At 39.6% G+C, this 25,289-nt stretch overlaps 1 protein-coding gene across 1 annotated transcript in view; it reads right to left on the bottom strand.

Moving 5' to 3' along the window:
* The window catches only part of TAF1B (TATA-box binding protein associated factor, RNA polymerase I subunit B), an 83,245-nt gene that overhangs the window by 39,930 nt on the left and 18,026 nt on the right, over nucleotides 1-25,289 (bottom strand). The window contains exons 7-8 of the mRNA XM_023199157.3: nucleotides 17,541-17,694; nucleotides 10,408-10,507 (exon numbers count right to left, since the gene is read on the bottom strand). Of these exons, the coding sequence (XP_023054925.1) occupies nucleotides 10,408-10,507; nucleotides 17,541-17,694 (254 nt within the window). The remainder of the gene's footprint in view (nucleotides 1-10,407; nucleotides 10,508-17,540; nucleotides 17,695-25,289) is intronic.

The following is a 25,289-nucleotide window of genomic DNA, read 5'->3' as shown; positions in this document are numbered from 1 at the left end:
TTATTCCAAAATAATGTTTTTAAAGTGCTCTCCAAGATGTAAGCGAAAAAAAGCAAAGCGCAATGGTTGCTACCAAGACATAATCTCATATTATTTTCTATGCTTGTATCTTCCACCAAAATCTCTAAGAAGTCTCTCTACCTTTTTACCCTGTCCCTTCACTCAAAATTAATTTAAAAAGATGAAAGGTAACCGTTGGTAAGGATGCAAAGAAAAGAGAACTCTTGTACATTGTTGGTGGGAATGTAAATTACTGTAGCCTTCATGGAAAAACTTAAAACAGAACCACCATATGACCCAGCAATCCTACTGCTGGATATATATCCAAAAAACTCAAAATCAGTATGTTGAAGGGGTTCACTGCAGCATAATTCACAAAAGCCAAGATATGGACTCAACCTAAGTGTCCATCGATGGCTGAATATAAGAAAACATAGTACTGATACAGAATGGGAAACCATTCAGCCTTAAATTCAGAGGGAAATTCTGTCATTTGCGACAACATGGGTGAACCTGGAAGGCCCATAAGTAAAATAAGCCAGGCATAGAAAGCAAATACTGCACGATCTCACTTAGAGGAAGAATCCAGGCCTGGGTGAAGCTGAGGAGGGAGGGAATGGGGAGTTGTTGGTCAAAGGGTACAAAGTTTCAGAAGACAGAAGGAACAAGTTTTGAGATCCACTGCACAGCAGAGTGACTACAGTCAATAATAATGTATAGTCATGCATAGCTTAATGACAGAGATACTTTCTGAGAAATGCATCATTGGGCAATTTCATTGTGTGAAGAGTGTACTTATGGTACAGCCCACTATACACCTAGGCTATATGAGATAGCCTATTACTCCCAGGCTACAAACATGTATTGCATGTTATATCCTGCTGAATGCTGTAGGCAACTGTAACACAATAGTAAGTATTTATGTATCTACACATAGAAAAGGTACAGTAAAAACACAGTATAAACAAACTGTACGCTTCTATAGGGCACTAACCACGAATGAAGCCTTTAAGACTGAAAGTTGCTCTGAGTGAGCCAGTGAGTGAGTGGTGAGTGAATGCGAAGATTTACAATATTACTGCACACTACATAAATGCTGTATACTTAGGCTACACAAAATTTATAAAAAATATGCTTCTTTCTTCAGTAATAAATGAACCTTAGCTTACTGTATCTTTTCTATATAAACTTAAAAAAAAGTTTAACTTTTTGACTCTTGTAATAAAACTTAGTTTAAAACACAAACATACTGTACAGCTATACAAAAATGTTTTTTTCTTTATATCCTTATTCCATAATAAACTTTTTTCTACTTTAAAAATTTGTATTTATTTTTTTACTCTTTAAACTTTTTTGTTAAAAACTAAAACACAAACACACACATGAACCCAGGCCTATATGGGGTTAGGGGCAGTAACACGCATGGAGCTGTCATCTCCCGTGGTAACAATGCCTTCTTCTGGAATATCTCCTGAGGAACCTGCCTGAGGCTGTTAACTTTCTTTTTTAATAAGTAGAAGAAGTATACTCTAAAGTAATGATTACAAGTACAGTAAATACATAAACCAGTAACAGTAACACAGTTATTATCAAGTATTATGCACTCCAAATTATATAAATATATGAAATTATCACATGTACCCCAGAAACAGGCAGATACATCAGGCATCATTTTTAATCTTTAATTAAAAAAATTAAACATACCAAAAAAAATTCTTATACCTTAGAAGGAAATAAAGTTGGGGAATAAAAGAAACAGGACAGTAATTTTAAAAAGGTATTCTGTATCATACATAATTATATATGCTATACTTTTCTACACTGGCAGTACAGGTCTGTTTATAGCAGCATCACCACAAACACACGAGCAATGTGTTGTGCTAAGAGGTTATGAAGTCTGTAACATCATTAGGTGACAGGAATTTTTCAGCTCCATTACAATCTTATTAGACCACCGCTGTATATGTGATCCATTGCTGACTGAAACAGTTATACAGCACATGACTGTATTGTATAATTTAAAGTAAGAGAGTAGGCCAGGCGCAGTAGCTCACGCTTGTAATCCCAGCACTTGGGGAGGCCGAGGTGGGCAGATCACCTGAGGTCGGGAGTTTGAGACCAACCTGACCAACATGGAGAAACCCTGTCTCTACTTAAAACTACAAAAAATTAGTCGGGCATGGTGGCGCATGCCTGTAATCCCAGCCACTCAGGAGGCTGAGGCAGGAGATAACGCTTGAACCCGGGAGGTGGAGGCTGTTGTGAACATAGATCGTGCCATTGCACTCCAGCCTGGGCAACAAGAGTAAAACTCCGTTTCGAAAAAAAATAAAATAAAAAATAAAACAAGAGAGTAAATTTCAAATGTCTCACCATAAAAATGATAGGTGAGGTGATAGATATGTTAATTAGCTTGATGTAATCGTTTCATATGGTATATATATCTCAAAATATCATTGTACCCCGTACATGTATATTATTATGATTTGTCAATTAAAAACAGTATTACCTCAAAAAAGAAAAAAATAGATCAACAAAAGGGATTATTAGTAGGGCAGATATTTAGGGAAAAGATTTAAGTAGAGATCAGATTAGTGACAATATTCATGAATAGAGACTACAATTTAAAAAAAATCTAAGAATGAATGAGCAACAAGATGCTTTTAGGCATTTGAGAAAGAACTGTTTGGGTAATACCTAAAAAGCATCTGAATACTGACTCTATTTCTAAATGTCTAAAAGTTAGTATTTGAAACACTTCTGTTTCTGCCCATGAAGGATTACCGACTATGGGAACTGACCTTCCACCGTATCCAACAGAGAACTGGAAAATATATATGAAAGGACAGGTTCAAACACTGGACAAAAGACAGCATGGGACACTAATCCTAAGAGAAACAAATGGCCCCAACTTACTGCCTGGAGGCAGTTTCCAAACTGCCGTGCAGTGCAAGGCTGGAAAGTGAAACAGAGCTAAGTGGTCCTGATGGGCTGAGGAGACAGAGACTGGAGTTTCTGGAAGCTGAGGTGGCTAAAATTTGCAAGCTTAGTACCAGAAAGGACAAAATTGCATAGACAGAGAGATCCAGAGACCTGCAAAGGAGCCCTCTCACATGTTTGGCTGGGTATCAATATGTGCATGTATGAGAAAATATCTGAGGCCAGGGAAAAAAATAACAGAAAAGCAGTAGAGCAAACAATTTCCAAAGCTCACAGAAGGCAAACAGTCAAAGTGCAGAGACTTCGTAATATCAGGGGCACTGGGTAGAGTCTTTAGTAGGGATATGCCTTAGTAGTAAGACTAAAATAGTCCCAGAAAAAAGGGACTATTAATAACAAACCACAAAAAACTTAAAAACAAGCTTCTAAAGGATTAAACTGTTCTTCAAGTACTTAATTATATACCAGAACAAAAAAATCTAGCACTCAACAACGTAAAAATTACAATGACTGCATCTAATAAAAAATTACCAGTCATGCAAAGAGGCAGGAAAATATGATACATAACCAATCAATAAAAACAGGCTGGGCGCGGTGGCTCACGCCTGTAATCCCAGCACTTTGGGAGGCTGAGGCGGGTGGATCACGAGGTCAGGAGATCGAGACCATCCTAAAACATGGTGAAACCCCGTCTCTATTAAAAATACAAAAAATCAGCCAGGCATGGTGGCGGGCGCCTGTAGTCCCAGCTACTTGGGAGGCTAAGGCAGGAGAATGGCGTGAACCCAGGAGGCAGAGCTTGCCGTGAGCAGAGATCGCGCCACTACACTCTAGCCCGGGCAACAGAGCGAGACTCCGTCTCAAAAAAAAAAAAAAAAAAAACAGACCCAGACATAACAAAGACAATGGAATTGGTAGACAAGGGTTTTAAAACATCTGTTACAAATATTGTCAATATAGTCAAGAATATAAAAGAAAACAACATAATGAGAAGAGAAAGAGAAGAAATAAGGCTAAAATGGAAGTTCCAGAAATGAAAAATGTAGTATCTGAAATGAAAATCATATTGAATGGGTTTAACGACACATTAGAAGATACTCAAGTAAAGATTATTGAATTTGGAGACATAACAATAAAAATTATCAAAACAAAACACACTAAGCACAAAGGCCGGAAAAATTAAAAGAAGGAAAAGCCTCAGGGAGCTATGGTACCATATCAAGTGGTCTAGCAAGTAATTAGTGTCCCAGAAAAATGCAAGTGGAGGCCAAAAAAATTTAAACAAATAAGGATGAAAAATGTCCAAGTTTGATGAAAACTGCACACCCATAAATCTAAGGTAAATAAAACCCAAGCAGAAGGCTAGGTGCAGTGGCTCCCCACCTGTAATCCCAGCACTTTGGGAGGCTGAGGAGGGTGGATCACCTAAGGTCAGGAGTTCAAGACCAGCCTGGCCCACATGGTGAAACCCCATCTCTACTAACAATACCAAATTAGCCGGGTGTTGTGGCACATGCCTGTAATCCCAGGTACTCGGGAGGCTGAGGTAAGAGCATCACTTGAACCCAGGAGGTGAAGGTTGCAGTGAGCCGAGATCATGCCACTGCACTCCAGCCTGGGCGACAAGAGCAAAACTCTGTCTTAAAAAAAAAAAAAAAAAAAAAAAAAACCCCAAGCAGAAGAAACATAAAACAAAGAAAACTGTGACAAGGCACGTAATAATCCAATTGGTGAAATCCAGTGATGAAGAGAAAATCTAAAAAAGCAGCTAATGGATAAAAGGCACATTATATAGAGAACAGTAAAGATAAGAATTGTAGCAGATTGACATCAGAAATTAGGCAGGCCTGAAGATAATGGAATGACATCTTTAAAGTACTGAAAAAAAGATATGAGACTAGATCTATACCTACTGAAAATGTCTTTCAAAAATTAAGGACTTTTTTTAGAACAAGAAAAGCCACAATAATTTACCGCCAGCAGATCTGTACTTAAGAAATGTTAAACCACGTTTTTTAGACAGAAATTGGAATCTAAATAAAAAGATTACCAGAAATGGCAAATGCACAGGTAAACATAAAACAATTTTTCTCAATTTAAATCTCTTGAAAAGATAAATGATTGCTTACAGAGAAAAAAAAATCCCAATGCATTATGGGACTTACAGTAAGGCAGAAGTGAAATGTTTGCCACTCAAGGATGGGAGGAGGGAAGTGGAAGTATTCTGTAGTAAGGTCTTATCTTATACACGTAATGTTATGTTATTAGCTGAGGTAGACTGAGAAAAGGTAAAGATGAACACTGTAAACCCTAGAGCAGCCACATAAAAAAGAAAACAAAGCGGTATAGTTAATAAATCAACAGTGGAGATAAAATGAAATTATAAAAAAATTCTTAATTAAGCCTGGGCATCCTTGCAAGACCATGTCTCTAAAAAAAATTTTTTTTAATTAGTTGGCTGTGGTGGTATGTGCTTGTAGTCCTAGCTACTAGGGAGGCTGAGCAGGAAAAGAAGAAAAAAAAGAGATGAGACAATAGCAAAATGGTAGATTCAAACCCAACTATATTGATAATTTCATCAAATGTAAATGGCTTAAACACACAAATTAAAAGGCAGAGATTATCACTTAGATGTTTAAAAATCAACACCCAATGACATATTAACTACAGAAAACCACTTTAAATACAAAGACACAGATAGGTCAAAAATAAAAGATTGGAAAAAGATATGCTGTGCAAACATCAATTTAAAAAAACCTGGAGTGGCTATATTAATATCAGACAAGTAGAAATAGCACCAGGAGAAAAAAAATGACATTAGATAATGATAAAGGAGTCAATTCATCAAGAAGACAAAATACTACAAATGTTACACACCTAGTAACAGAGTTCCAGTAACAGAAGCAAAAACTGATAGGATGTGAAAAAAAAGTTGCAATCATAGTTGGAGATTTCAAAACTCTTCTCTCAGTAACAGATGAGTAAAAATTAGTATTTGAATGGTTTCAGATCAAACAGCAAGTAAACATAACTCATTTAACCTCTTAATTTAAAAAACTTGTCGCAAACTGTTAAAACTTAAAAGAGGAAGGAAACAGTTTAGATGTGATACAATACTGAGAAAATAATATTTTAGGCTGAAACTGTGAATTACTGTCAGAAATAAATGCGGCCATTATAGTTGTAGGTACTTCTGACCACAATGCCCATAGGTGGGCAATGTAAATCTTTTTTTTTGTTGCCTCGTTGGAGCACAACGGCACGATCTCGGCTCACTGCAACCTCCGCCTCCCAGGTTTAAGCGATTCTCCTGCCTCAGCCTCCAGAGTAGCTGGGACTAAAGGTGTGCACCACCACACCCAGCTAATTTTTGTACTTTTAGTAGAGACAGGGTTTCACTATGTTGGCAAGGATGGTCTCGATCTCCTGACCTCGTGATCCGCCTGCCTCAGCCTCCCAAAGTGCTGGGATTCGCCTGGCTGGCAATGTAAATCTTAACTAAAGGCATGAGCTAGGCTTCTGGGAAATGTAAGCCACGATGGCTATCACAGAAACAGTCTCTTAATTTGGTGTATTATCTCTCTCTCTTGCAGTCCCCTAAACATTTAGTAATAATGGGATCTATTACTACTTGACAGAACACATAGAATAAAATTTTGAAAATAATTACTTTTAAATAGTGAAATTTGAGTGTCTGTGTGAGTATATTTAAAATGAAACTAAACTTCTTAAAAAGGAAATTCCTGGTTAGGTACCATTTCCAAGCATACAAACTCAGCACAGGAAGCAGTATCTTCTGCAAAAAGTTGAATATATGGTTAACTGAAATTATGAAATACCATCATGAGAAACAAGATACATTATCCTTTCCCATATCCATGGGCTTCCTGGAACCTAATTTGAGAAAACCTAGAAATGAAGGAGGGGGTATAGCTCAGAAGTAGAGCACTGGACGGCAGATCGAGAGAAAACCTAGAAATGAACACATTCAAAAGTTAACAGAATCTTAAAATGGAAACGTTATCTTCCAAAATGGTGCATTTTTTTCTTTTTTTTTTTTGATCCAAACAGCTTAATTACCCTCTTAATCCCTATCTTGGGGGAAAAGTTTTTCCAGTCTGGAAGGGAGCCTACTGCCATTTGAATATCTGCAGTATGTCTGCATTTTGAATATACTGTCTCAAATAATCCTCATGAAAAATCCTAATGAAGAATAGGTTTACTTATTCCCAAGTCATATTTCTTCTTAGGTTTGTTTTCTTATTGGAAAAATAACAAAAGTGGACTAAATGATTTCCAAATTTCCCTCCAGCTTTAATAATTCATGATTCTACATAAAATATTCTGGTGTCTGATCCTGAGAAGCTTATAATTTGGTTAGTGAGTTAAAGATAACAACATGATGATTTCAGGCACTAGCAAAACATTCAAATAACTGTAACTAAGCAAAAACTATCAATATAACTTGAGTAGTGAATAGCTCTGAGAATTGTTGGCGATAAAGGGAGAGAAGGAGAAAGTGGAGGGAAGGAAGGGGGAGTGGGGAGAAAGAAGGGAGACATACAGAAGACAGACATTTTTATTAACCAAGACAAAGCTTATAGCTAATGCAAAAGTAATAACTTAGTTCCACTAGTCACTCTAGGAAAACTGAGTAACTGTGAAGACATAAAGATATACACCTAGAATGAGGGAACCAAACGCCCAAGCTTGCTTTCTGCTCTCCAAATCTATTGGAATTGCTCCCACTCAAGCTGTTCTAAGGGTGAAACCAGTTTTGCTTTAAAAATCTAATGTTTCTACAAATCACTCATAATCACATTCAAAATAAACAATGAATTAATTACATTTACACAATGTTTTTCATGTAGAGGATCAATTTTCTGTACCAGTGTCACCCTCTATTTGTGTCATGTATAGTTTACAAAGTTCTTTCACACCTGTGATCTCATGTGATCCCTGCTAAACCTCTGCAAGATAAATAGTTCAGCTGATATCCCCATTTTACATATAAAGCAGACATCTCGGAGAGACAGAACGCCTCGCCAAGGTCACACAGATGGTAGTCTGACTTGGAACTACAGTATTTAGGCTTTTTACTCATTGTACCATCTTTCAGCCTGTTTGCCTACTTTCTGCCCTCGTCACTATCCTTGTTCTTCAAGACACTTCAATAGGTTCTATGAAGATACAGTAAGGATTTGTTACACTATACTTCTATAAAGCACTAATTTTGGAGCATTGAGCCAGAAGGAAATGGATGACTAGAAATATAGCTGAATATGCATGGAACATACCATAACATTTTATATCTCAGGTTATTAAATACTGGCAGAATTTGCACCGAGTTAGAATGTAGCTCACTATGAGTGATTCACAGTGGGAAGCTCCTCCCTGTGGGCAGGTCATCCTGAGAGCACAAGGAAGCCCAGGTCCACAGCTGTGGCTTGGTTGGCTGCAGCAGCACCCAGGGAGCTCCCACCTCAACTCAGAAGGGATGACCAACTTTAGAGAGAAGCCAGCCACTCCAGGGCCTCCTCTCTGCTGAGAGCTGGGAAGACGATGGGATGTAGAGGGGAACAACCCACTCCAGGGCCTCCTCTCTGCTGAGAGCTGCAGAGATAACAGCACGACCTGCCTGCACAGAGGAGCTTCCCATTCCAGAGCCTCCTTTCTGCTAGGAGCTGAACACTCATCAGGACACCCTGACTGCAGAAAGGAACTGCCCGCTGTGGGAGACTGAGCTATTCTATCACTCAATAAAGCTCCTCTTCATCTCGCTCACCCTCCACTTATCTGTGTACCTCATTCTTCCTGGTTGCAGGCCATGAACTCAGGACCCACAGAATGGCAAGGCGAAAACATCTGTAACATAAACAGTGTTGAGACATGCCCCTTGCTTGCCATGTTGTGGGCAAGGAGAAGGAAAGAAGAGCCGCAGCCCTTCGGGGAGTCCAGACATGGGAGCTCCCCGAGCCAGGGCTGTGCCTCCCTCTTTGAGGCCCTGTGGTTCCTGGCATCTCCAAGCTCCCAGGCACCACCATGTCCCCTGGTGCCAGCTGTGGAAACTGCTTGCAGCGTGACTGGTCTGGCCGCAGCCTCGCAGAGAGCTGGCAATCATGCTGGCACGTGGAGCTGTCTGCCCCGCTGCAGCAGGTGGCATATCTGACTGTGTGCAGTGGCCAGACCCCATGCTTGCTCACACACCCATCACCATTCCGTGCCTGACTTGCCCTTGGCAGGCATGAGAACCAGGCCAGTAGTGTGAGCCAATCACAGCCTGCCAAGTGGAGTGGGTGAAATAAGCCTAGTGCAAAACTCGGGCAAAGATGCCACTGGTCACAAAGGTTTCCAGCCAGAAAAACGGCACCCCAAAGATCCTGCAACAATATGACATCCTTCCTATTGCCTTTGATATTATAGCATAACTACAAAGAGAATTATTTTACAAAATATTCAGGGGCTCTATCAGCTTTGCCAGGGAGTATTCTTAATCCTTTGACATTCAAATTTTCTCTTTGGAAGCACCTATTGTGCCATCCTCATTATTGATTTTCTCTTCTTCAATTTTAAATTATCTAATTCTGTCAGCTCTGTGTTTGTCAACGGATTTGCTAGTAATTCTCCTGCATTAATTTCAAAGATAACATGAAATGCTGAAACTTCCATAAAATTTGCAATTTCACTTTATGTCTGCAATATATTAACACTGACAGGTTGGAAAGGGATAAACCTCAACATTAAGTTGAACATCAAAGGATATCTGAATAGAGGTTATCTTTCATCAAAGTCAGGCCACTATTAGACAGCACTCAACAAATGACTCTTACACCACCAACAATGTCAGGCTCATGAAGTTCTATGAAAATAATTCCTTAAATAGGTGAATGGAGGAAAATATTTAACATTTAGTACACCAAAAAAACCTTCTAATGAGAACCAAGGGGAATAACCTTTGAGTACCACCAATAGTGACACAAACTCATAATCAAAGGACAGAAACCCTTCCATTGGAGACATCTGAAAACAGATCTAGAAAAAGATAAACTAACATAAGTGAAGAACTTAAAACAGTACCTTTAGAAACATGGTAGTAACTTTCTTCTCTTTCCTCCACAGCAATATAGTGTGCAAATAACAACAACAAAACACATCTTTTATTTAAAAAAAAATTGAAATTACCTGAAGGTCTCTAGATAAAAGTTCTCAAGTGTAGTCTCAACAATATACCTATCTGCCATGCATACACATCACATTACAGCTATATTTTGAGGGTAACCTAAAGGATTAGAGGAATCCACATAAGGAAAATAAAAAATAATAACTACTCTTCACTAAATTATGACTGATGTTCCATATTTGGATAGAACACAAAACAACAAATAGTAAGTCAAGCAAGAAATAGAACTTATCATATCACTCTTTTGTCTTATCAGAGACTAGAAAGTAAAAAAGGAAATAACTTACCTCTATACCAAAGATTCCTCTGTCACGCCCATACAATTTCATCTGTTCTGGAAAATGCTGAAAAGCATTTATGTAAGGAATATGGTCTTCTTCAACAAATCTGTATTTTTAAAAAGAAAAAGGTTTAACGAGAGCTACATACTGATATAGCAGAGTAAATGCTTTAAGAAAATCTCTTAATTCACAGACAAGGTAAGAATTAGTTAAGCATATTCTATTTCCCACATTTTTAAGGATAATAAATCTGATCATATCTATTATTCTCTTTACCCATATGTTGCCCTATTCAGCCAATTACTGAATGATTCTCTTAAGTTCCTGACTAAATAAATATGTCTAAGAAGGACTGGGCACAGTGGCACATGCTTGTACCCCTAGCTATTTGGGAGGCGGCAGCAGTAAGACTGCTTGAGCCCTGGAGTTTGAGGTTACAGTGAGCCATGATCACGCCACCGCACTTCAACCTGGGCAAGAGTGAGATCCTGTGTTTAAAAAAAAAAAAAAAAAAGGGTCCAGCTGGGCACAGTGGCTCATGCCTATAATCCTAGCACTTTGGGAGGCTAAGGCGGGTGGATCACAAGGTCAGGAGTTCAAGACCAGCCTGGCCAATACGGTGAAACCCCATCTCTATTAAAAATACAAAAATTAGCTAGGTGTAGTGGCATATGCCTGTCGTCCCAGCTACTCCGGAGGCTGAGGCAGAAGAATCGCTTGAAACCAGGGGGCGGAGGTTGCAGTGAGCTAAGATAACACCACTGCACTCCAGCCTGGGTGACAGAGCGAGACTCAGTCTCAAAATAAAAAAAGTGTCCAAGAAGTGTGTATCCTACTTGTTAGTTCACCACCAGGCTTTCCAACATGGCATTGCCTGTATCCCTAGCTCCCCTCACGTGATAGGCTCCTACTCATAAATCACTCCTGCAAGGAGGTCTACCTTGATCCCCATTTTCTGTGAGAGCCTACCTCCCTTGTCTACCCTTCTGTCTCCAATACCTACAATAGTGCATGTTAGATGTTTGTTGCTGAAAGAACCATTAAGGGTAGGGACCTTGCCTGTTTGCTCACCACTCCACCCCAATGCCTGGTATACAGTGGATTAAATATTTTGAGTCAATTATTGAGTTTGAAGAAAATAACACATATACATAAATAGACAAATATATTTATTTACAATTCATTAATTTAACAATGTATTGAATATATATCCAGTACTGTTCTAGGCTGCAGGGAAACGGCAGTGAACAAAACAGAAAAACATTCTTGTTCCTATGGAGTTTTATTCTAGTGAGAAAAGAAAGATACAAAACAGATAAGTAAAATCTATAGTATGTTAGGTAGAGTGAAATGTTAAGGAGAAAAATAAAGGAGAACTAAGAATGAGAAATGGGGGTCTTGCGATCATGTCAAATATATATATATATACCTACATATAAGATATTTAAAATAAGAAAATTAAGGAAAGTGAGCTAAAGACAGGAATAAGTATAAAAACTGCATTGCCTTGAAGACTTTGCTGTTGCTAGAGCTGGGCTGACATTTGGCTTTCAGCTTTGTAGCACTTAAAGGACAAAACTGATTCAACTTTTTTTTTTTTTAAGTTGGAGTCTCACTCTGTCGCCCAGGCTGGAATGCAGTGGCATGATCTCAGCTCACTGCAGCCTCCACCTCCCGGGTTCAAGTGATTTTCCTGCCTCATCCTCCCGATTAGCTAGAATTAGTTATAGGCACCCACCACCATGCCTGGCTAATTTTTGTATTTTTAGTAGGGACAGGGTTTCACCAGGTTAGTGATCTGCCTGATTAGCCTCCCACAGTGCTGGAATTACAGAAGTGAGCCACCAGGCCCAGCCTCAACTTTAATTTCAAATTAAAAATGTGCTTTAATTTTTAGTCTACTGAAAGTTGAGAATGAAATATTTATATAAAAATGGTGTTAAAGCTTCCCCAGGTAAGTTTTTATTAGTATATATAGTTTATATAAAAGTATTTATGTGTAGTAATCAGTATTTGTATTATTTTGAAATTTTTTTGGTTTAATATTATTTTATATACAAGATGTAACGTGTATCTGTCACTTTTTAAACTACCTAGTATTCCACTATGTTAATGTGCTCATTATTTATGTAGTCTTCATTATGTGATAACACATGCCAGGATTGTGTGGAGTGTTAGGAGTCTGCAGAGAGAAGTAAGAGATGAAGGGTCCTCCGCACTCCCACCCTAATAGGTCAAACAGCCTGTACATGAGTCAGCAGAGGCACTGTCTCAAGCAGCACAACAGAGGCACAGTCAGATCCATAGGAGCAGAAGAAATGAGACCTGCCTAGGGGAAGCAGAAATGTCCGCAAAGAGCAGGTCTTTGGCATCTGGAGTTCTACCAGTTTTTTTCACCATTTATAAACAGTTCTGCTCTTAGCCTCATTCAAAGTTTTTTTCTTTTTAACTTTGAAGTTCCTTTTAGAAAAGTATTTATTTCCCTCCTCCCCAGACAAAAACAAAAACAAAAACAAAACAAAAAAAAGCTGCTTACTCAAAGTTCTGAACAATCTATTTCCCTTCCTAGGTATTATCAACTGGTTCTCTAGATCAGTCCAGGAAGTTGATAGAAAAATTGGCATAGATTAAAAGCATCTCATATGCCTCTCCTGACCAACAGACTTTAGCCTTGTCCCCTGGAAACACTGTCTCTACTTATAATTATGTAATTTTCCAAAGTTTCAATCTATGAAGGGTTAGAAATTTAATAAACTCATCCTTCATCTAAGATCACTGAAAAAGCACTGAATTAGAGTTAAGTCGTGTCTACCTGTAAAACAGATCCTGAACCCAGTCACCATTACCACTGCCATAATCCAAGCCACCATCTCTTGCCTGGAGGATAGCAAAAGACCACCTGGTCTCCATGCTTCCACTCTTCCCTTCCTAGAGCTCATTTTCCACAGCTGCCTGAATGATCTTTAAAAAACATCAGATTGTATCTCTCCTGCTGCAACCTTCCAGGGGCTTACTGTCACACTTAAAACCCGGAGTCCACCTGGGTATGAGGTTTCCTTCTGGAGTGATGTGTCCTGAAAACAGGAGACTGCACAGCTTTGTAAACTTTGAAAATGTTTTGAAAACCACTGAATTGTGTGTGTGTGTGTGTATATATATATATATATATATTTTTTTTTTTTTTCTTTGAGATGGAGTCTCGCTCTGTCGCCCAGGCTGGAGTGCAGTGGTGTGATCTGCTCACTGCAAGCTCCGCCACCTCCCAGGTTCACGCCATTCTCCTGCCTCAGCCTCTTGAGAAGCTGGGACTACAGGCGCCCGCCACCACGCCCGGCTAATTTTTTTTTTTGTTTTTAGTAGAGATGGGGTTTCACTATGTTAGCCAGGATGGTCTCGATCTCCTGACCTCATGATCTGCCCGCCTCAGCCTCCCAAAGTGCTGGGATTACAGGCGTGAGCCACCGTGCCCGGCCTGAATTGTATATTGTTAAACGGTGAATTTTATTATTATATAAATTACACCTCAATTTTTAAAAATCCAAATTCCTAACTTGTTTTACAAAGGCAGATATCTGCCTCTGATGATCTGTTCACTCATCCTCCTACTCTGCCTTAGAATTCTGACTCCAGTCACACTAGCTCTCCTCTGCTCCTTCATCACACGGCTCTTGCTTTAGGGCTTGGCAAAAGCAACCTCCCTCTACCTGGGATGCCAGTACAGCAGTCCCCACTCATCCTCTTTTTTGTGTTGCATGGTTTCGTAAGTGTTAAATTGTATGCCATTCTAAAGAGCATGATGAAATATTACGTCATCTCTCTCTGACCCATGGGAGACGCGAATCCTCTCCTTGTCCAGCACAGCCAAGCTGTAGGCGCCACCCAGCCACGAGTTACTCGTAGTTCATTGGCTCATTCTCAGATCTACTGTCAGAGTGTTGCAGTGCTTGCATTCAACTACCCCTTATATTTTACTTAACAACAGCCTCAAAGCTCAAGAGTAGTAGTACCAGTACACTGTAATAATTATTCTATTTTATTATTAATGTCTTACTATGCCTAACTTACAAATAAAACTTTATCACAGGAATGTATGCACAGGAAAAAACACAGTGTGTATAGGGTTCCATGCTATCTACATTCTCGGGCATCCAATGTCTTGGAATATATCCTCTGTGGTAAGTGAGGTCTATCATACTCTTGATATTCACACTGGCTCTATTTTCATTTAAGGTGCAGAGTAAATGCCACCTTCGTGGTGAGGCCTTCCCAAATAACCAATCTAGAGTAGCCATCTAGTCATTTTCTATCACACCATCCAATTTCAATTTTCTGAATAGCCTTTCCCTGTCTGATCCTTTTCTTACTTATCAGGTTGATGCAAAAGTAATTGTGATTTTTGCCATTAACCTCAATGATCTTTGCACCAACCATACTTATGTGTTTGTTTTCTGTGTCCTCCTCTGGTCTTGAAATTCATGACAGCAAGGACTGGACCTATATGATTCACAACTGCATCATAAGGGTCTAGATGCCAGAACACCATCTGCATATAGTAGATATTCAATACAAATTCACAGAATGAATAAATGCTGGCTATTTTTATTTATTAAAGCCATTATTGCTAGGTAGGCAGGGTTCTTTACAGGCTATTTGCAGGGTAATAAATTTATGCTAAGGACTGTGGATGCTGCTAGAGGACTTAAAAAGGGAGTGACATGCACAGTGTTAAGGTATGTGGGTACTTTGGCCAGGCTAATAACGTACTCCCTTAAAACCAGTGTTCTTTAAATATTTTTTCAAAGTTTGGCAGTGGTTCTTAAACTTTACCATCAATAAGAATCCCCTGGGCCAGGCATGGTGGCTCACGCCACAATCCCAACATTCTGGGAGGCCAAGGTAGGAGGCTTGCTTGAGGCCAGAAGTTTGAGACCAACTTGGGCAACATCACAAGACCCCATCTCTACAAAAAAATAAAAATAAACAATAAAAAAAAAAAATCCCCTGAAGGGCTTATTTTAAAGCAGAGATTACCAACCAGGTCCTACCCCAGGGTTTCTGATTCAGAAGGTGTAGGAGAGGTCTAAGAATTCACATTTCTAACCAGTTCCCAGGTGATACTGAAGGCCACATTTTGAGACCTTATGACTTAGAGCTCTTTCTGGGAGAAAAGCAAAGAAAGAATATGGTCACAGTCTCTTCTCCTATTGCCCCAAGCAACTAAGCTCTGTTCCCAAACTTGTATATTCCACAGGGCAAAACAAAAGCCCTCCAGCTAACTAGATTTAATCTCCTTGAAGGCATTTTAGAATTCCCCCTGGTGAGGGAGGAGAGGGAAAGAGAGAAAAGAGAAAAGAGTGAGGGAGAGAAGATGGGTGGGTAGTATCTTACCCCTGTTCTTTCAACCACATATAATATTCTCCCTGAGAAGAATTCCAGGTAAATATGACTTTCTCCATCTTGTTAGACTTCTAGGAGAGTTCTGTTAGCCCCTTATAGATTGTCCTGGGTAAGAGGGCTAGCCCCTTCATCCAGCTCTAATGACAGATTTATGTTTTTGTAAGATCCTTCTGGTTATCAGGAGGAAAATGGATAGAAATGACACAAGATTACAGACACAGAGCTCAGCTGAGAGACTGTTAAGCAATCCAAATGAGGGTAAAGAGGACAGAGAGAGAGGGAATGCAGAGAAGAATGGTTTTTTGAGGTTTTGGACATATAATTGAGTGGACATAAAGACCAACAGTGTACACAGAGGGGCAAGAGTCAAGGATGATCCCTAGGCTTCTGGATAGGATGCAACAGGGTGGATGGCATTTACTAAGAAAGAGAACACTGGAGAAGGAGCTGGATCAAGGAGACAGATGATGAACCTCTAGTCATGCTGATGCTGAGATACCATAAAGACATCTAAGTAGCCGTGTCCAGTAGGCAGCTGTATATATGAATCTATGGGTCTGGCCCTCAGTAGACAAGTCTGGGCTAGAGATATAAATTTGAGAGTCATCAGCATATAGTGGTAATTAAAGCCTTGGGAAAAGATGAGATCACCCAATGGGGGCATACAAAGAGAGACCAGGTTTTTAAATTAACAGTAAAATTCACTGAATCATGGGCTATCTGCTTGCAGAGTTAATCAGACCTGAGGAAAGCGTTTTTATTTGGTTGATGTGGCCAAATTCAAAGGCACGATCATCATTTACTGGAGGCATTATATTTAATCAAAGGGGCTGTGCCAATAATGATGATGGTGGTGATGATGAAAACAAAAACAATAATGACTAGCATTGAGCTCTTATTATGTGCCAGACACTGCTCTAAGTGCTTTCCATGTAGCACTAATTATTGAAAGTAGTTACAACCCTATGAGGCAGTTATTACTATTAGCCCCATTTTACCAATGAGGAAACAAAAGCAGAGAGAAATTAAATGACTTACTCAAGGTCATATAATAAATAAGTGGCAGAGCCAGGATTCAAACCCAGCAGTTTGGTTCATAATTTGTGCTCTTAAATGCACTCTACACATTGATTAAACCCAAATGTTACTATTCAGAACACATAGAAAGCAAGGAGAAAAAAATCAGCACATTAACAATTTTGGCACATCTATTAAATGAGAAATTCTTACATTAACCAAAACACTCTGTAGATTACCCTGAAAAATATAAACGCTTACTATCTGGATAACACATCCTTTCAACAGTTTTGTCTTCAACTTTTCCTTATAAACACAGACCACCTATATTTTAGCTCTTAACACCAACATATGGTTTTGTATAACTATGAATAACCATTTTGCTAATGTAAAGATAATCTGTTTATCTTTTCTTAGAAATGAAAAATATTTACTAATATTACTCAAGTACTTAAATGTCACTTTTCTCTTCAAAAGATTAGATACTTAATTTTCCAACAGCCCATGTGTGATAAGTACTATAATTTCTACTACATAAATAAGAAAATCAAGATGAATTACTAGCCCGGGGGGATTACATTTCCAAATTAGAATTCAGGCTACTCAACCTTTCCAGTTCCTTCCTCAAGTTAGGCCTTCTTATAAAAATCAAAATATCCAAAGTTTGTCTACTTAGTTCATGTAGTAACCAGCAAAAACATTATCACACAAGAGGTCTAGCTAACCTCAAAAGATCTGAAAGTGTTATTGCTTCTCTCTGCCAAAGTAAGGACAAATAACAGAAGGCAAGTGTCTGTGGCATGGTCATCTTCACAATTCCTTTCTCCTTTCGTTGTGAGTATTCAACTCCATCCAGAGATCCAGAGCAGACAGTCGTTTCTTAGGAGATAAATGGAGATTTTTAAAAATCCAGGTAACTACTTGGATAACAAAAGAAAAACAACAAAAAATCTAAACAGGCATTTTAAATATTGACATGGTTTGGCTGTGTCCCCACCCAAATCTCATCTTGAACTGTAGTCCTCATAATTCCCACGTGTCATGGGAGGACCTGGTGGGAAGTAACTGAATCACGGGGGTGGGATTTTTCCATGCTGTTCTCATCAGAGTGAATAAACCTCACGAAATCTGATAGTTTTATAAAGGGTAGTTCCCCTGCACACGCTCATCTTGCCTGCCACCATGCAAGATGTGCCTTTGCTCCTTCTTCATCTTCTACCATGATTGTGAGGCACCCCCAGTCATGTGGAACTGTGAGTCCATTAAACTTATTTTTCTGTATAAATGACCCAGTCTCGGGTATTTTTTCATAGCAGTAAGAAAATAGAGTAATACAAATATCTTAAAACTAGTTATAAAACCTTTACAAAGAGCCATTTGGCAATAAAGAGTAATGAAGGACTAGAATAAAATCAGCCAAAAATGTAATCATGGGATATCTGTGGGAGTGGGATGGGACAGGATTCTAAAGAGGGATTTGAGCCAGGCACGGTGGCTCACACCTGTAATCCTAGCACTTTGGGAGGCCAAGGTGGGCAGATCACTTGAGGTCAGGAGTTCGAAACCAGCCTGGTCAACATGGTGAAACCTCGTCTCTACTAAAAATACAAAAAATTAGCCGGGTGTGGTGGTGGATGCCTATAATCCCAGCTACTCGGGAGGCTGAGAGAGGAGAATTGCTTGAGCCTGGGAGGTGGAGGTTGCAGTGAGTCAAGATCGCGCCATTGCACTCCAGCCTGGGTAACGAAGCGAGACTCTAGTCTCAAAAATAAAAAAATAAAATAAATTAAAAAAAAAGATTTGAACTGTTTGATCTTTTTAATAGTGAACATAAACAATTTTTTAAATAAAGGAAAGGATATGCAATTACAATGCACAGCAAAAGATGTGTAACTGCTTTGACTCTGGCCTCAACTCCCAAGTCCCCTTCTCTACAAGGCCTCTCCAAAACTCCAAAACTTAGCTAGAGCAGCACCTCCTCCCATCCCCATCCTCCAAGTATCCTCTACCATATGACATTATGGTATCTTCATTCATTCACCAGATGCTTATTCATCTCATTCTTTGTGCCACTCTTCCATGTCTCAGGAAATGACAAGTGAACAATGTCTCATCTCTCTTAGAACCTATATTCTAGTAATGGGAGACAGACCAATAAACAAACAAGAAATACAATTGGCAGAGCCAGGTGCCATGGTGTGCACCTGTAATCCCAGCTACTAGGGAAGATGAGACAGGAGGATCACTTGAGCCCAAGAATGCGAGACTAGCCTGGGCAACACAGAGAGACCCTAACTCAAAAAAAAAAAAAAAAAAATACAATTGACAGATAGTGATGCTACATAGAAAAATAGCAATGTAGAGTCATATAAAGTGATGGGAAGGGAAGAGAGATGTGCTATTTTATATGGAAGTCAGAGAAACCTCACTGAGAAAGTAACATTTGAGCAGAGACCTGAATTAATTCAGAAAGTAAATCTTAAGGATGTTGGGAAGAATACCAAGTATATTAGCAGGAGTGAACTGCAGGAACAGCAAAAAGGCCAGTGTAGTGACAGCATCATGGGATGCTACAAAATACAGTTTCTACATAAATCTGCCACGATAGTGTGGCCTCCCCAGCCATGTGGAACTGTGAGTCCATTAAACCTCTTTTTCTTTATAAGAACAGAAATTTCTGAGGGAAAGTAGCAGGAATGATACTGAAGAGAGAGTAAGAACTATATTATATAGAATTTTGTAGGTCATGATTTATACTTTGGATTTTATTCTAAGTATAAGAAGTTTCTGGAGAGTTTTAAAACATGGAAACAACAGGACCTCGTTTATGTATGTGGTCACTCCAGCTGCTGTGGAAGAATGGAGTGATGGGAGGGCAGAAGTAGAAACGGAAGTCCACTCTTCCAGGAAAGCCATGACTGGTACTTGGACTGGAGTGGTAGCACTGCAGCTAGTGAGAAATGGTCGGGTTCTAGACAGATTTTAAAGGCCGAGTCAAAGGATTTGCTGCTAGATTGGATGTGAAGCATGAGAGAAAAGGAGAAAACAAGTATGATTCTGAGGTTGTTGGCCTGAGCAACAAGTAGAATGCATTGTCATTTACCAAGACAAGGAAGATGGCAAAAAAAAAAAAAAAAAAAAAAAAAAAAAATTCAAGTTTGATGAGCAAAATCACAATGTCAGAATTATATGTGTTGGCCAGGCGCGGTGGCTTATGCCTGTACTCCCAGCACTCTGGGAGGCCAAGGCAGGCAGATCCCGAGGTCAGGAGATCGAGACCATCCTGGCTAACACGGTGAAACCCCGTCTCCACTAAAAATATAAAAAATTAGCTGGGCATGGTGGCAGGCGCCTGTAGTCCCAGCTACTCGGAAGGCTGAGGCAGGAGAATGGCGTGAACCCAAGAGGCGGAGCTTGCAGTGAGGTGAGATAGCGCCACTGCAGTCCAGCCTGGGCGAAAGAGCGAGACTCCCTCTCAACAACAACAACAACAACAACAACAACAACAAAAGAATTACATGTGTTAAATACATCAATAGAAATGTTGAGTCAGCAGCTGAATGTAAGAATCTATACTCTGGAGGAGAGGTGGGACTAGAGATACGAATTTTAGTTTCAGCATATAGTTGGTGGTTGGTTGAAGCTATGGTATTAGGTGAAGTCACATAAAGAGTAAGGGTAGATAAAGAAGCAGGACTAGGAATGACCCTGAGAATCTACGCTTTCTTAAACATAAACTCTCAAAATCACTCCTCAAAATCCCTTTCTCCAAATTCTGGAAGTCCTTTCTTCATGACACTTATCAGCAACTAAAATGTTCTTTATTTGGTCATTTATTGCCTATCTTCTCCTACTACAATATAAACACCTTGAAGGCGGACGGTCTTGCCACCATATTACGTCCCAGTGCCCAGAACAGTCTCTAGCACAGAGTAGAAACCCAATGTGCAAATAGGCCCAACAGTTCTACTTTGAAGATTTCATCTCAGTGAAATGATTTGATAGCCATGCAAAGGTTTAGGATCAAGGAATGTTGTCACAGCACTGTTTATAATATAAAAAAAAAATTAGATCAACCTAAATGCCAGCAATAGAAGTTTAATTAAATAATTCCATGCAATGGTATACTACAAAACAACATCCATAACACTTTTAGATCAGTGGTTCTCAAAGTATACTCCTGGACCAGCAGTGTTAGTATCACCTAAGAACCTAATGGAAATGCAAATTACTGAGGTTTAACAAGCTCTTCCGTTGATTCTGATGGATGCTGAAGTTTAAGGACCATCAGTTTTAAATGAATATATAAAGTCACAGATTTCCATAAAACAAATGTGTGTGCGTACACATACACAATTTTTTGTATATTCCTTATAATATGTAAGGACTTCCAGTTAAGGTGGCAAATTGAAAACACATGTTAGCCTCTGCGCTCTCCTGCTACAACAATTATAAAGATAATTTTTGAAACACGTAAACCTGAGGACAACATGAAAAAGGTGACAAGAACAATAAAATTTTAGAAGTCAGAAAGCATACAGATAGGTGATTACTGGCTTAGCAGTCCTGAGAAAGCTAGATTCAAAGCTAGCAGTAGGGAATGCCACAAAGCAGTTTTCACTGCGGATCCCTAAAGAAGGCTCAGGAATTGCAGACACTCATACTCCTAGAAACTGGATGAAGCCAGGCCTAACACCAGGATGACTGCTTAAAATCCAAATTAAGAAGCAGTTAGACATCCAGATTCTCTTTTTTTTAGACGGAGTCTCACTCGGTTGCCCAGGCTGCAGTGCAGTGGTGTGATCTCAGCTCACCACAACCTCCAACTCCTGGGGTCAAGCCACTCTCCTGCCTCAGCCTCCTGAGTAGCTGGGACTACAGGCGGGTGCCACCATGCCCATCTATAATTTTTTGTATTTTAGTAGAGATGGAGTTTCACCATGTTGGCCAGGATGGTCTCAATCTCCTGCCCTCGTGATTCACCTGCCTTGGCCTCCCAAAGTGGTGGGATTACAGGGATGAGCCACCACGCCCAGCCAGACATCCAGATTCTTATCCCAAATCCATGCATCCAAGTGATGCCCCTCCCTAGTCTTGGCCAAAAACTGGAAATTTCTTCTCCAGAGAGAAGGGTCTCTAGAATAAGGCATGCCAGTCACATGCACCGTCGAGAAGTGAAAACAGGAGGCGTAAGTGAAAGTTTACGTACTGAATACTAAAACAATCCTCCATTCCCCTCGGGCCTTCTTCTTCCTAACCAGTGCCCAGAACAGTGACAGCCAGGATTACAAACCTGCCAAACAGAAGACTCAAAGAGATTTCTCTGAGGAATCTGATCAGTTCTGGGGAAAAAGATTTAAAGATGATAATGCTGGGGTTCACTGAGAAAATAACCTTGCATACAGAGCACAGCTGACAAGTCTCACCGTGGAAACAAAGCCTTCTATCAACGTTTTAGTCTCCATGGTTAAGTACGAATAGCTATCTTAGGCTCACTAAACATTTAAAGCCTTTCATACAAAAAGCAGAGGCCAAAACAATCAAGTCAGGGGTGAAATATCATTAATATTCTCTGTGAAATAAAAGATGCTCTACAAAAATGAGAAGGTAATCCAGGAAAGCAGAAATGGCATGTGGAAAATAAACAATTCCAACAAAAGAAAAATGATAGAATCTCAGGATGGTGGTAAAGAGAGATCCTGGCTAGGCAGCGGTGGCTCATGCCTATAATCCCAGCACTTGGGGAGACCAAGGTGGGCGTATCACAAGGTCAGGAGATCGAGACCATCCTGGCTAACATGGTGAAACCCCGTCTCTACTAAAAATACAAAAAAAATTAGCTGGGCATAGTGGTGGGCACCTGTAGTCCCAGCTACTCAGGAGGCTGAGATATGAAAATGGTGCGAACCTGGGAGGCGAGCTTGCAGTGAGCCGAGATCGCACCACTGCACTCCACCCTGGGCAACAGAGCAAGACGCCATCTCAAAAAAACAATACAAAACAAAAAAAACCACAGAGATCCCGAAGTCAGCCAGGCCACAGGTCCAGAGACATCATTCTAGATCAGAGCAGATCAGAGGCTCCAGGGAGACTTCTTTCAGAAGATGAAATTGATAGAATATGTAAGGTATTAAGAGATTATAAGAACTGGAAGTGTGGAGATACATTAGTAATAAATTATAGATTAGTGATAAACAGAAAACTAAGTAAATAACAATGATCAACTCTAAGAAAACCACAGGATATACAGAAAAAGTAATCATAGTAAGCTATATGGCTCAGTCTAAATAATGTTTATACATTTATAATAATTTAAGCAGTAAATACTGATCGAGTAAAAAATCACAGTAATTACATTGGGAAGAGAGAGAATGAGAAATGTACACTCATGTACTGGTGACTATGTGAAGATAAGGGACAGTGAGGAATGTGTGAAAGAGCTAAAATGGAATCCAATAGCTAATGTCCCAAACCAGAAATCAAGATGTAATACTAGAAGCATGTGATACAGAAATACGGAAGTTACAAAAGAGTTGAAAATGAATGCCTCTTGGGAATAGGACATTAGCTGAAGGTAGACTACAAATTTTATTTTTTTTTTAAGACAGAGTCTTGCTCTGTCGGCCAGGCTAGAGGGCAGTGGCATGATTACGGCGCACTGCAGCCTCGACCTCCTGGTCAAGCAGTCCTGCAACCTCAGCCGCCTGAGTAGCTGGGACCATAGGCGTGCACCACCATGCCTAGCTAATTTTTTATTTTTTGAGGGATGGAGGTCTCGCTATGTTGCCCAGGCTGGTCTTGAACTCCTGGGTTCAACTGGTCCTTCCTCTTTGGTCTCCCAAAATGCTGAGATTACAATAGGTGTAGTCCATGGCCATGACTGGTGGACTACAACTTTAACTAATTTTTTATTTTTGCAATTTTTTATAACAAGATTTATGGAATGATTTGTAGAATTTTGATTTAAAAATTTAAAGAATGAAGAAATAATTCAAATTTTTACAAAAACCAAATAAACTCCCTATACATACATGAAGAAAAACTTTCTGGAATGATCTACAATAGCAGTAGTGGTAATTTCTGGCGGGTACAATAACTGGTGATTTCATTTTCTTTGTGACTATCTGCATTTTATAGTTTTATACTGAGTTTCATTAATAATTACTTTTTCTTTTTTGAGATAGAGTCTTGCTCTGTCGCCTACACTGGAGTGCAGTGGTGAAATCTTGGCTCACTAAAACCTCTGCCTCCCGGTTCAAGCAATTCTGCCTCAGCCTCCCAAGAAGCTGGGACTACAGGTGCGCACCACCATGCCTAGTTAATTTTTGTATTTTTAGTAGAGATGGGGTTTCACCATGTTGGCCAGGCTGGTCTTGAACTCCTGACCTCAAGTGATCTGCTCACCTCAGCCTCCCACAGTCCTGGGATTACAGGTGTGAGCCATCGCGCCCGGTCAATGATTACTTTTACTGTAAAAACTAAAAGAAAGCTCTAGGGATCATCATTTACAAAAAAACAAGCAGGCCAGGCATGGTGGCTCATGCCTGTAATCCTAGTACTTTGGGAGGCCGAGGCGGGCCGATCACGAGGTCAGGAGTTCAAGACCAGCCTGACCAACATGGTGTAAACCCCATCTCTATACAAAAATTAGCCAGGTATTGTGGTGCATGCTTGTAATCCCAGCTACTCAGGAGGCTGAGGCAGGAGAATTACGTGAAACTGGGAGGCAGAGGTTGCAGTGAGTCAAAATTGCGCCACTGCACTCCAGCCTGGGTGACAGAACCAGACTCCGTCTCCAAAAACCAAAAACAAAACCAGAAACAAATAAGCAAACAAAACCATTAAACATAGGTGAACAAAACAATCATGACGCTTTAAAGGGAGATAATATATTTTTTAAAAAAGGTTCGATGGTTTTACAGTTACAGTCTTCTGGGACTATTTGAGCTCAGGCCTCTCTGAAAAGGTGGAGAAGAAAACTCTAGAAATTCCTTGTTGCCCAATTAGTCAATGATCCTAACACTGTACACAAAAAGTAACTTATCTGATATCCATGTCACTGTGCAGTCCAGCAACAGATATGGATAAACTGATAAAGGAATTCTTAATCTTTGGAGGGCAAGGAATGTTTGTTGAAAATTTTATATAACTACACTTAACTCAGATAGCAGTAAACAATTCCTAATACCAGAGGGTTTGGAAAACCTGGTCTGTTTTCCATCAACTAAAAAAAAAAAAAAAATGTAGTGAAGGAACAACTAAAATGAATGAATTCTTTAGGAGGAAGGCCTAATATTTTAATCTTAAATATATTCCTTATTTATTTCAAGTTATGGGATTACATCAGAAAGTAAAACACATATGTAGCAAGGTAAATTTTACTCAGCTTGCTTTAGTCTATGCTTAGAAATTGGACATATCATCTTTGTCTATTTTACTATACGGATACATGATAAAATTCTTCTGCTACAACT

The sequence above is a fragment of the Piliocolobus tephrosceles genome, chromosome 15 (genome assembly GCF_002776525.5).
Source record: "Piliocolobus tephrosceles isolate RC106 chromosome 15, ASM277652v3, whole genome shotgun sequence".
In the NCBI taxonomy this organism is placed as follows: domain Eukaryota; kingdom Metazoa; phylum Chordata; class Mammalia; order Primates; family Cercopithecidae; genus Piliocolobus; species Piliocolobus tephrosceles.
Note: the sequence above shows the minus strand (reverse complement) of the source record. Positions and strands in the feature narration are given on the sequence as shown.